The sequence below is a fragment of the Xiphophorus maculatus genome, chromosome 14 (assembly GCF_002775205.1).
Source record: "Xiphophorus maculatus strain JP 163 A chromosome 14, X_maculatus-5.0-male, whole genome shotgun sequence".
In the NCBI taxonomy this organism is placed as follows: domain Eukaryota; kingdom Metazoa; phylum Chordata; class Actinopteri; order Cyprinodontiformes; family Poeciliidae; genus Xiphophorus; species Xiphophorus maculatus.
The window spans coordinates 1,471,921-1,485,468 of record NC_036456.1 but is presented as its reverse complement, the minus strand read 5'-3'; the positions used below and the strand labels follow the sequence as shown (position 1 = coordinate 1,485,468).

General features: G+C 40.0%; 1 protein-coding gene across 1 annotated transcript; it reads left to right on the top strand.

Annotated features, from left to right (window-relative positions):
• The first annotated feature begins 484 nt into the window (after positions 1–484).
• Positions 485–3,107, top strand: LOC111611143. The gene is made up of 7 exons (XM_023346826.1): positions 485–601; positions 1,332–1,697; positions 1,770–1,847; positions 1,947–2,015; positions 2,134–2,190; positions 2,298–2,414; positions 2,510–3,107. The coding sequence occupies exons 1-7, from the start codon at positions 547–549 to the stop codon at positions 2,650–2,652; spliced, it is 885 nt and encodes a 294-aa protein (XP_023202594.1). The 5' UTR covers positions 485–546; the 3' UTR covers positions 2,653–3,107.
• The last annotated feature ends 10,441 nt before the right edge of the window (positions 3,108–13,548 follow it).

Genomic DNA, 13,548 nt, shown 5'->3' with positions numbered 1-13,548 from the left:
ACCTAGAGAAAGAAGAAGAGCAGTTCTACGAAAACACAATTTTTCCCTTCCTCCAGATCAACCAAATCAAAAATGTCCATAGGGCAAAAATTAAAAGTACTGACAGCTAAGCTAAAAACAATACTTTAAATGGTATATTAGAACAGGATCAGCAGAAAAGAAAGAAATACTTTTATATCTAATGTGACTGAATTATGTACAAAGAGCCATAGGACTTCAAATTATGCTGTGGCTCATATGCTATTTATATTATAGCATTTAATGAAGCACTTGGATTATGTTGCATCAGCTGATTCATGACGTTTGAAGAGCTATGACGTTCACAGCTTTTAAATACATTTATGAAATATTAGCTTGTCCCTCAGATATTCTATGTTTAGAAAAAAAAACTAGAGAAACGGGCTGTGAGAGAAAGGTGTGACTCTAGCGCGCACGGAGGAAATAACCTGTGGTTTCCTACGTTCCTCTTTGTGAAGACTTTCAGATGAAAGTCTTCATCTTTCAGCATCATCACTCCGTTCAGGCTGCAGACAGTCGGGTGACAGGATGAACCTCCTCAAGTGTTTTCTGCTCCTGTGTGTCGGTTTAGATCCATCCTGGGGTAAGTAAGAACAGAAAAGTCTTTGTTTTTGCTTCAATTATCACAAATTCATAACATATAACTGTGTCAGCTACACAACAGTTAGTCGCAATCGGTTGAGCTCGGACATATTGGAATAAAAATGTTTGAATGAATCCTGCAAAGCTTAAAGACAGAACGATATTACGATACAATATCGTTATATCGACATTCGAATCGATATAACGATTTCACTTAATAGTTCTAATTGATGGTCCTACAAAATAAAATTGCAAAACTAAGTGAAGACAGTTGTGTTTCTATCGTGCACATCGACAGTCATGTTCGATAAATTAGAATATCCTTGAAAGTTCATTTATTTTAGTAAATAAAATTCAGTTTAGTTCACTCTGTAAAACATTTTATATAGATAAATTACACACAGCTTGGTGACTTCAAGCCTTTATTTCTGTTAATAACGACGATCTTCCGCTTGCGGCTGATGAAAACACAAAATCGTTATTAGAATATTACATCAGACCAAAAGGAAGCACATCTATAACACAGAAATAATAAGAAATGTGTTTAATACCTGCTTGAAGGTTGTTGTTTTCAAAAGGTACTTGTAATCTGACGAATGAGCCTCATCAGAACGCATGTTCACTTTTCCAGAAAAACGAATAAATACTACAGAAAACAGAACTGCTCTGCTTCCTCTCCACACATTTTTGGGAATATTTTTCCCGATGCTTGTGACTGTGTCCCTCCGCAGGTGTTTTGTCCCACGCGCTTGCTGTGAGTCAGAGTGCAGACGTTTCTGTCCTGGAGGGAAAGACGGTGAACGTCACTTGCTGCTGGACTGACACTGGCAGCAGAGTCGGCCTGAAATGGCTGAAAAACCAAACTTTAATTGAGAATAAGACCGTCATGAGTCAGTCCGAAGGCTCTTGGAGGGAGCACCAAAACAAATGTGAGAATCTGACGTTGGGAAATATTAAGGGAACTGACTCAGGAACGTACATCTGCAAGGTTAGCGTGGAAATACCCGTTTTAATTGAAAGTGAAGGAGCTGGTACGACCATCAGAGTTACACCCAGAGAGAACCCAGCTGACAGAGCAGACCACCAGACGAGAAACGGTAACCAATAAAACTCTTTTGACCAAGATTCACCAAGAATCCTGTAAAATAACAGATTTGTTTAATTTGAAGGGAAGAAGAGGATAGAAGAAGTAGGTGAAGACAAAGGAAAACCAGTAAAGGACAACAGTAAAACCCACATTGCAGACAGTAGGTGACAAAACACCAGAGACCTGAGGCTCATAGAAATACAGCAACGGAGAATGGGAGAATGTCTGTTCTAGAAACTCTGTCTTTATCTTTATTTAGAAGATAAAGAGAAGGCAGTCATACACAAAGAGAAAACAACTGACAGACCAATGAATCGCATGGCTAAAGGTAAGTGACATATCTGATATTTGCAGTTTTAGTAACTAATAGTGTCATTTGTTGTCGCGATACCATATGGAGCTACCAACAATCCGTACAGGAAGTTTTAGCTGATTGTTTTTTACAGATAAGGAGAAAACCAGAGAGAAATGGGGAGAGAGAGAAAACCAACGACCGGCTGACGGTAAATCAGATGTTACGTTTAATATGTTGAGCCGTCAAGACTTTGCACAACCCGCATAACATAAAAGCTGAACTGACAACAATAACCTGTGTGGATATTGTATTTAGACGGTTCCCAGGAGCTGCTGTTCACCTTCATCCTGAGGTCCCTGCCCGTCGTCGCCCTCATCACTGCTTTCTTTTGGCTCTACTACGTAGGGACTAAAGCCCAGAGAAAAAAAGCAGGTATTGGATTACATCCTCTCAAAGTATCCTGTATGGATACTTAGCTGTGGAGTTGACTGATGTTATGTTTGTTTTTTGTTTTTTTTTATTTCCAGCTGCTTCTGGAAATAAAGCGTCTTCGCAACAAAGCACAGAGGACAACCGAGAAGAGACTGTGACTAAAGAAGCAAAAGGGAAACGAACGAAGACCAGGATGTCTAGTGATCATCATGTTCATCCAGTAGAGGGCGTGGACTGAACTGCCTATATTTCCATTTATTTTTACATTCAGTCTGCCGACCTGTAGGTCTCAGGGATGTTGGAGCCCATCTCTAATAGTCGACGGGTGAGAGGCAGGATTTCTCCCTGAACTGACCCGGCTACCAGCCCAACAAAGGTCAACACAGACGCAAACTAGACGAAAACATTCAAACACAACTAAGTGTAAGTTAAAGTATCCAGTCAACCAAACATGTATGGTTGTGGAGGAAGGAAAGAAGCAAGAAAGTAAAAAGTCATTTATAAAGTGTCTTTCAAGTGCTTCAACAAACAAAATAGTAACTACAAACTTACAACAAATTTGTGTATGTGCGGGTGAAGGGCTCAGGGCAAAGTGCAATGTTACTTTTCAACCTCAAATTGTCATAATTTGAGTTTTTCTCTGTGTTCATTTTGTGTTCTCTGTGTCTCCGTGTTGTCCTGTCTCCCCTTGATTGCTCCCAGGTGTGTCTCGTTCTCCGTGATTACCCTCTGTGTATTTATTCCCACTTGTGTTCTTTGTTCCTCGTCGGGTCCTCGTCTCGTTTGGCGTCTTATCTGATGTTGTGCTCAGTCCATTCGTTTCTCCTTGTCGCTACCTGTGAAGAGCTGGTTTCTGCTCTGCAGTGCTGCCTTGGTTGTTGGACTACATTTCTGGATCAGTTCTGTCATTAAATATTCTTCATTTCACTTACCTGGATCTCCTGGCGTCTACCTCACCACCTACACATCATGACACAAATTGTATTTTGTATGGAAGCCAGAAAAATAGAATATCATTAAAACAGTTCAACCGTTTAGCTGGATTGGCTAAGACATGTTTTAATGAAGGTATCGTAATATTAAATATATTATAATATAAGGTGTGGAATGTAATACTGGTACGCACACAAATTTCATGTTCTTGTCATGTAAAAAATTGAAGACATTTTGCTGACTTTTTTTATTATTATTAATCTGGTGCAATGAATCACAGAGATCTTGCTTAGCCAGGATATTTCAAGCTGTGCTAGTTTGTGACCTTATCGGTGGAACATATGTGCAAATTCACTATCCAATATCAGTGCAAGACTGAAAGACTGAACTATATAGTGTTCAGTCACAGGCTTGGGTGAAAAACCAGAAAATGAACATTTGGACATTTATTTTTGTTTGAAACAGAGAGCTTGTGATAGTAACACTTAACTGTTGCTGACACTTTATAAGGGATTAATACAGTCTTCTTGGACGCTTTCTGCTTGTTCACTGTTTTCTATTGGATCTGAGGCCTTCACAGAACAGAGGCTTTTATTCATATTTTTAATCTGTTAACATTTTTAGAAACCACATGATTTTTTTCACCCCACTTCAAGATCACACACTCCGTCGTGTTTCTAGTTGCAAAACTGCAAAACGTGGAAAAAGCATAGAGGGTATAAACCATGAATGTGACTGAAAGCTAACACTTTTATCTTCATTACGAAGCATTGTTGTGTAGTTTTTAAGATTAATTTAAGAATGAAGAGCTTTTCTCCTGACCGGTTCTACAGAAACGAAGGTCGTCTCCAGGAAAGCGTGACAGTGTTTCTGCGTCATCTGCTCTGCGTGGTCAACCGCACCAAGGTTTACCACCACCTTCACACACAGCTATAAAAACTTTAAAATGCTCCTTTTATGTCTAGATTTATTAAACCCAACAAAGACTTTCTGACACAGAATCACAACATTACTATTGATCTGATATTGTATTGGTGTCAGATTAAGAAAAATATATTTTTTTAAGCTAGAAATAAAAACGCAGAGGGCTGCACTCAGAATACTGGTGTCTTGCGCCCCCTGCTGGTGAAACAGATGCCTCACCGGTCTGGATGTGTGCTAGCTTTTTGTCGCTGGTCACTTGGATCAGATGTTTTCTCTTTTATGCAGCGATGACAATGTTAAAGCAAGTTCTTTTTCAGACATCAGGAACACAGAGCTTGCTCCCACTTTTGCTTTCATTTTCAATTAATCCATTTCAATTAAAAAAAATACTCTTATTATTCCAAAAGGGAAATTAAATGTTGCTGAACTCAAACTACTCAAGTTTCTGTAAAGAGTTGTTGTAGATGCCGAAGGTTGTGGTTAGGAAGCTGAATTAGCTTCCTGTAGGGGTCAGTATTACAGTTTTTGAATTCCTGGTTGCGATGCTGCTGTAGTCTAATGGATGATAGCAGAAGAGGTCTCACTCTCCACAATACATTCATAGAAGATATACATCTTGCCACAATTCCTGAATGGACAAACCTCCCTCTGTCTCTTTTTGTAGACCGGTAAACACTGAGACATTTATGTCTCTGCTTCTTCATTTTCCCGTTTCTCCTGAAAGCTACAATCAGCTGATTTGTTTTAACTCAAAGATTATTGTTCCCACACTGGGCAATAAATACTCCACCACATGTTTTTAATGTTGTTTTGATGCTCCTGATAACTACACTGTCAACTGGGCGTTTGTGCTGTTAATAGGACTCTGTCTTGTGCTGGAAGTATGAACTGTTCAAAGTGAAAATGAACAGCGAGAGTACAGCTCCCTGTGGTGCTCCTGCACTGATGACCATCTGGTTTGACCCACAACACCACAGTCTTACACACTATGCTTTTATCTGTCTGATATTTGTTGATCCAGTTAATCTAAATCAAAATTACACATTTTTAGCCTTCACAACATCACTAAGTCATGTGTTTTCATCCAGTTATTTTTCCTCATAAAAATGTACTGCTGCAAACACACTTGATCATTTTTCAACTTGTGATTTATCGCCAGGGAATGGTGAGTACATTTAATTCTTCCCTGCATTCAGCTTGTGGGTGGGATTCTGTTCCTTTTGGGGTTCATCGTTTGACAGTTTGGTTGGCCTTTTTTTGTTTTTGTTTGATGTAACCATTTCCTGCTAAGTTGGAAAAAAACGCCTCAGCGGTTTGTTTACGTGTAGAGATCACGGAAAATACAAGCCGAAGCCGCAACAAGCATTGGTATCAGGTGAAGCTGTTTGCGCTAAACCACAGCCAGGGGCGACGGTAGCAGTAGCACACGCTGCAGTCATAACCAGCGGTTAGAGAGCCGCTGCCAGTAGGGCTAGAAACTGCTGGGAGGCCTTAGCAGGAAGTTACAATCTTCAGCCACCAGATGGCAGCAGAGGTGGACGTAAGACTAACGTCTCGCTCCACTTCTGACATTAAGTTTAACATCGTCACCTTCCTAAAATAATGGCCTTGGTGATTTCTTTTTTTTTTTTTTTTTTTTACCAAAATGATTGTATTGCCTAAATCGTTTTTAGGTAAAAAAAAAAAAAAACAACAACAACAATATAACAAAAAAACAACAAAACAAAACAAAAAATAACACAGGTCATTGTTTTATCAAGGTGGCCAAATGTGTGTGTGTGTGTGTTTTTAAACTAATTCAAAAATGTCTGTAGTTCATATTGAGTTTAAAAGAAAGGTTCAGCTTTACGTAGGTGGCCATTCTGTTGAGAGATTGTGAGGTGTCGGCGTCTACAGAGGCGGATTTTCACTGGTCCATTCAAACATGTGAAATGTTTAAACGGCTGTAACGTTCCCATTTGATTTTAAAAAGCAAAAGTACGATTTGGAAAAGCAGGGTTGTTTTCCAAACAGAGGATTGTCATTTTTAATCCGGAGGTTCCAGAATATCGACAAGTTATGAAAAATGCTTTGTATGAAAGGATAGGAAAAAAAAGACTTTGATCTTCTCACACCGAATTCTCACGCAGTGAGAGGCTCACAGGGAAGTGGTAGGTGGCATGGCATGGTGTTAACATTTATCCTGACCTCTGAGTCACTGGAGTAACGGATCATCTCTTATGAGAGATTTCCACAACTAATATCTGCTGAGAGAGGCAGCGGTAAAGGTCACGTATGCACCTCTCTGTTCAGCAAAGTCAGTCACTCCCTTCGGCTAACGATTCATAATTCCCATTGACGCTCTCAAATAATTACAGAAGTTAAAGCAAACAAACAAAAAAAAAAAACAAACATGTACTGGTATGCTTAGCATCGCTACTGTTCCTGCAAATGCAGCAGTGGCCATTAAGACCAAACGGCTCCTGTTAAGTTTCATCAAATGTTTCTACAGAAATAAAGATCTTTACTCCTGTGTGCAAACTGCAATCTGGCTTTTTTTTTTTTTTTACAGTCGTTTTGAAGTGATGTCTTTCTCCCTGCTCTATCATCATGTTTCTTGTTTTCCTCTTTCATTGTGTTAGGTATTTTCATGTAAAACACTTTGAACTGTCTGAGCTGAAAGGTGCAAAGCAAACAAACAAACTTGACTTGTCTTGACGTGGAAAACCTGAGCTGAGAAGCTTTGTTCTTGCCGCCATTTCCTCCCTTAAGAAGCTCAACACACATCGAACCTAACTTGAAGACAAAGTCGTTTAAGTGGGCGTCCGGTGACATCGTAGTTGTGACACAGGGAAACAGGAAGTCATGGAATCATACTAATTGAGTACTTTGATCAATATACCAAAAAAGAGCATACATTGATTCTCCAGAGTAATATTTTTGCTACTGCAAAAAAAGATTAAAATATATATTTTTAATATTTTAAGTCTTTGACTGCTGTGGCATTACCCTAAATCAAATCAAATCAAATTTTATTTGTATATCACATTTCAGCAGCAAGGCATTTCAAAGTGCTTTACATCATTACAAACACAGAAACACAATGCAACATAGAATCACCAGAGAATTGAGATGTTATTTGTGATATTTGATCACTTCTTGGATGTCTGAGTGGTTTAGATCAGTCAAACATAAATGCTCATTTAGAACCAAACCATCAAATGTTTAAATCAAACTTTGCTAGAAAGCACAGTGGCAAGTGGCAGTCGCACCTTTTTCAGAGGTGACACTTTGGTGTAAAAGAAGTGTGAACAGCACCGAGTCAGAGAGATAATAATGACCGAATACAGAGGTCCCACTTTCACATCACCACACAGTCACATTAACTTAAGCGGTTAAATGTCAGTAATGCCACATAAACAAGAAATAAAATGACATAATCTACATGTAATAATTGTAAACTGTAAAATTTCTCAACTGCACAAACTGGCAGATAAACCTCACGAGTTTATAGAACTAATCTAATATTTTTCTTCCAGTTTGTACAATCTCATAGGTGTCAAACAGCAACATATTCCCCAGAAATACATGTGAAGTGAAGCATAACCATTCATATAAATATGGAGACAAAACACAAGTGCCCTAGTTAGAACTAGGGTGAGAATACGTGACGAACTACAACGTGACGTGTAGGAACAAGACCGGCCGGTCCATTAGGAGGTGACTAGTTGCCATGTTTGTTTGTTTGTGAATTTACAGGCCGTCATTTATTGTACTGCAGAGTCTTGATGTGAAGGCTGATGCGCGGCAGTGGCAGCTGTGAGGTTTGTGGTTCGTCTTCCTGTTTGTGTCGAAGCAGAGCATGTGGCCATTTTCTTTAAGCAGACCAACATGAGAAGTAGAACAAGAGGGGCCAGGTGGCCTGAACAGACCCTGTAAACAACCGGGTCACTAACATAATCTGCTTTTCACATCTGAGAACGGAAAACAGATGTTTTCCTTCTATGAAATCGGACCGGAATGTCGCTCTTTTGATTCCGATGATGGTGACTGGTGCAGCAGACGTCTTTTCTTTTATTTATTAAGAATTACAAAGTTCTCAGTGAAAAAGCCAGAAATTGGCTTAGTGATGAAACAGCAAACGGTGGATTGACCGTGGTGGTCTCTTATTGTTAAAGGGGCAGCGTTATGTGTTCTCCAGGCACTTAGTGCTATTTTATAGCAAAATCAAGTGACTATGTTAACTTTAGTTGTTATAAAATGCTGTAAATATCAAACATGACTAGAGATAAATTTGACTCCACAGGTTTGAAATTAAGCCTCTGTCTCTTTAAGAAGCTCCTGTTCTTTCCGAAAGTCCGCCTTCAGGAAGTCATTGCAACATGGCTCCTCTATTAACCCTTTAACGCTTTTACCAGCGTTGCTCTGAGAAGTAGCTCATATAACGAGTTTGCTAATTGCTGGCGGCTAGTCTGAAGGATCTGATTTGCGAAGTTGCGACTTTGCGAGGCGGACAAACTTACACAACACTGCCCCTTTAAGAATGCAATCCGTGTGGAAAAGTGGAAGCATTAAAACATATTAATATTTACAGATTCCATCCATCCATATTGAAAAATGTGAATGGGCTTCAACGTCATGTGTTCTTTGGTGTTCAGTGTCTCATTCTCTCTGTCTGAGGTTCTAGCTGTGTTGAATATAATGAATCATTTGAATACGAGTAGTTATTTCCCAGAACACCTGGCAGGTACTAGAACGTTTCACTTTCTCCTCCTGGGACATTTCCTTTCCGTCCGCCTCTCTCTCCTTTCTGTCCTCTTCTCGCCGGTCTTCCTCTTTGCGTCGCAGCGACGCGTTATCATTCTCTGCCGCAGCTGAAGCTGAAAACACAGCCGGTCAGCTCCGACGCAGCGAACGACCAGTGGCGGACATGCTGGTATACTGCACGGCGGAGGAGCTGGTCGGGTACCTGAGACTCTCCTCTGAGCTTCCCGGCTGAACGGTGAACACAGAAGACGGCCAAGAGAACGGAGAGGGAGAGGATGAGCAGGCCCTTCAGGAGAAACCTGATGTGGATGTTGGGGAGCGCGTGGGTTTTCTGGAAAGATCAGAATCATTACCAACAGAGATGGCTAGTAACTATGGTAACATTTATCACATTTTGTTTTTTTACTTTTACTTGAGTAACATTACTTTCTAAGCAACAGTAGTACCATTTCTACTACTTTACGCACTCTGAGTTACAGTAGATCACATGTTTAACCAGAAATACACTAGACACAAACCTACATATTTATATATATTAAGGTTTTATAACTGTGCTTTTTTTCCCCCAATAACACGTCCTCTCTGAGAGTGTGTTGTCGAGGTGAAGCCAAACACATACACTGTAGTTTATATGTTAAAATGAAGTTTCTTGATTGTACTAGTAGATGAAGAATGCTGTGCCATTTGGAGGTCAAATGAACACACAACATGTCACAGATTATTATATTTTTTCATTTTAATTTCTAAAATATCAAAATTAGCACATAACTTGAGGACAGGACATTGCAAGATCTTGCATCTTCTCCTCCTTTTCGAACAGATAATATAAAGTTGCGTGTCACTTGGGCATGGTGGCTTGTTTTCATTTTCTTTTTCTTCTTTCTTGCTTTTACTCTTGTCTGGTGGAAATAAAAAACTTTTTTTTTTGTTTACAATGACAATCATTTTCTAAATATTGAACCAAGTATTATGATTATGATATTATGAATGCTACTCGCTCCTCAAGTAGCATTTTGTATCAATGCCACTCGAGGAGCGAGCAAGAAGTAGTAATTTTGACTTAATTACTACTTACTAAAATATAATATCAACTAAAGTATAACTTTTCAAAAGTAAATTTTACTGCCGTACATTCAGTTTATAAAGTAACTGAATATTATAAGAAGAAACTTACTGGCCTGCTGCTTTGGCCTTATCATGGTGATACAATACATCCAGTTTACTGTAATATCTGGTGAAATGTGGAGCCGTGCTCCTTATTAATGAAAGACAGAGGTCGTGTGATAACATGAAAGAAATGAATCACCTATTGAGGAAGATGGACAATCTAAAAAGTAACAAAGGAGTTTACTGTAAACAGGATTATTGGAAACATATTTTTAAACAAAGCACAAACCCTCACGTCCCCCAACAACAACGGGGGAATGCAAAATCAAATGTCAGTAAAAGTTATTCTATTTGGGGCGTGCCGTGGTGGCGGAGGGGTTAGCGCGACCCACATTCAGGCAAAACGTGGCCTCGACGCGGCTGTCGCGGGTTCGACTCCCGGACCCGACGACGTTTACCGCATGTCTTCCCCCCTTTCCTGTCAGCCTACTTTGAAAAAGGGACACTAGAGCCCACAGAAAGACCCCTTGCGGGGCGATAAAAAAAAAAGAAAAAAGTTATTCTATTCACTGATGTAAAAAATACACAATTTAATTCAGCATTACTTGATAAAAGGGTTTTTATCACAAACTGTTCAGTTCTATCTGTTGAACCAACAGAGTTTACTCACCAGTGCCTACATCCTGCTGGGTCAGTGGGGTTCTCTCTGGCTCTAACTGTGACAGTCGTTCCTTGTCCTTCAAAGTCATTTAAAACTGGTATCTCCACAGTAACCTGGCAGATGTGTTTTTCCTGAATGAGTTTCTGTCATGTTTTCTATTGTCAGATTATTGTTCTGCTCATTCTTAGACCCCGTATTAGACTGATTTATGACAGCCTTATTCCCTATTAATGTTTGGCTTTTCAGCCATTTAACGCCAACTCTTTCAGCCGCCCCGTCCCAGCAGCAGGAGACGTTTCCCGTCTCTCCTCCTTGGAAACAAACATCCGGACTCCGAGTAACAACAAGTGACTGGAGAAACACCTGGAGCATAACATCAGATAATACAAAATAGGGTCACATCGCATGGTAAGACAAATAAAACAATTCAGATCCTGTTTTTGGACATGTTCTGATTGAATTTGTGACTTTACATGAAATGAAAAATGCAGTAATGCAGTAAGCAAAACACGGCTTTATTTGATGTTTACACGTCATCAGCATGAATGTCATTTTAATTTCGAACTATTCATCATTTATTTGAACAATGGCACAAGAAAGAACTAGTTGCCTGAATCGGCTGTGGAGATTTTTTTTCAAATGATTACTGGAACATTTTTAAACGTGCATAGAAAAGCACTGATAATTGAGTAAGTATTCGCTCAGCAGGTTACGCCTGGACTACCCACTTTCTATAATTATTAACAAGTTTCTGGTATAACCTACAGTTGAGCTCTTTTAATTTGGTTGGTTTCCTGTGAGTTCTGCACAAGCAGATGAAAGGATACTTTAAGGTTCTCACTTACGCCCAGATGAATGGACACAGAGGAGCAGTAGGGTGTTCGGAGGAAGCTTCATCGCCGTTATCGCTTCAGAAACTTTACGTCCAGATCAGAACAAGCGTTCCAGCTTTTGCTCGCAGAGTTTCCGTGAAACACAAACTGTCTCCTGCAGATCAGCAGAAGGCAGTCAACTCCTCCTTTCTTACGCCGATTCGCATCGTCAACTGGGCGTCTTTCCCTCAGTGGGTGACGATGAGACACGGGGTTTGTTTCAGCTGCTTGCCGCCACATTTGTATTCAGTCGCATTTTAAACTGTGCTTATACATGTGAAAGGACAAGTGAGATGCAGGCTTTTACTTCCTGAACTTTTAATTGCTTTTCTTTACAGAGTATTAGTCAGTTCACCATGTTCAAGAAAGACATGGAAATATCCAGAGCATCTGTCAGATATTTCACATCTGACGTCAAAACAACAAAAAATGTTCATGTTACAACATCATCCAGTGAGCACAGTGTTGCAGAAACCATAGGTTATCTGTATAGACCTGGTTCTCAGGGTAACCTGAGTGAAAGTGAGTCTAATCTGCCAACATCCCTTTGGCTAGCTGGAAGTAAGGGCCCTTTATCACTAAACGTCGGCATCTTTTCCTCATGAATGTCTGGTGACAAAACTATATCTAGCTGCTCTGAAAACTTGGGTGTTGTGGTGTGAGGTTATTTTGTGTTGTGACTCCTAAGAAGAACCACACCGGTTGTGGTTTCAGCATCTCTGGGGGAACATGGACCCTGTGGAATAACTAGAGGAGCCCATGTCAATGAAAAACCAACAGTAAAGGAATTACAGGCTTTTCCAGAAATATCACAATGTTCTTTCAGTGTTTAATGAACGAGGCTGGAAGCAGAGTGTCAAAAATGGAACAAAAGTGGTGAAGATCGTCTCAAACCGACATCAGTACCAATGTTCCGGTTGGGGATTGGTTTAGATCAGAGGTGGTAAATTTGATTCGGTTGAGTGACTTGAGTCAGTGTTGTATGCGGACAGACCCCTGATTCTGTCCGCAGAATGAAGGTCTGAGTCATTAATCCAGGCGATCAAAGAATGTCCTGGTGTGAACATGTCCCAGCACGCAGTCGTTCTTCCAATAGGTTAGCCTCTAGGTCCGAGTTGCGTTTACAGTCAATGAACTTAGAAACATGGTAAAGTGTTTTAAACATTTTACCAAGATAATCTTCCCAAAACTCAACACAGAACCAAAAACCAATCCGGCATTTAAACTGAATACAAACTGGATCTATCTTCAAATACAACAAAATACAAAAAGACGCCACAAAAGCAAGGGCCTATTTGAATCTAGGAATTTTCATATTCTGGGTATTTTGTCCTTTGTCAGTTGCCATTGAATTATATTGTGTATTCTCACCAAATATTTTAGGAAATAACGTAACTAGTATTGTAGGAGCAACACTTTGCTTTGCACTGATTTGTCATAATCCCATTGTCTCTTCATCATTCTTCTGCCTTTACCTCATGTCCTTCTATCATTCCCTCATGTCCTTCTGTCATTTCCTCATGTCCTTCATGTCCTTCTGCCATTTTCTGATGTCCTTCAATCATTCCCTCATGTCCTTCTGTAATTTCCTCATGTCCTTCTGCAATTCCCTCATGTCCTCCATGTCCTTCTGCCATTTTCTGATGTCCTTCTATCATTCCCTCATGTCCCTCATGTCCTTCTGTCATTCCTTCTTGTCTTTCTGCCATTTCCTCATGTCCTTCTGTCATTCCCTCATGTCCTTCATGTCTTTCTGCCATCTCCTCATGTCCTTCTGTCATTCCCTCATGTCCTTCTGCCATTTCCTCATGTCCTTCTGCCATTCCCTCATGTCCCTCATGTCCTTTTGTAATCCCTTCTTGTCTTTCTGCCATTCCCTCATGTCCTTCTG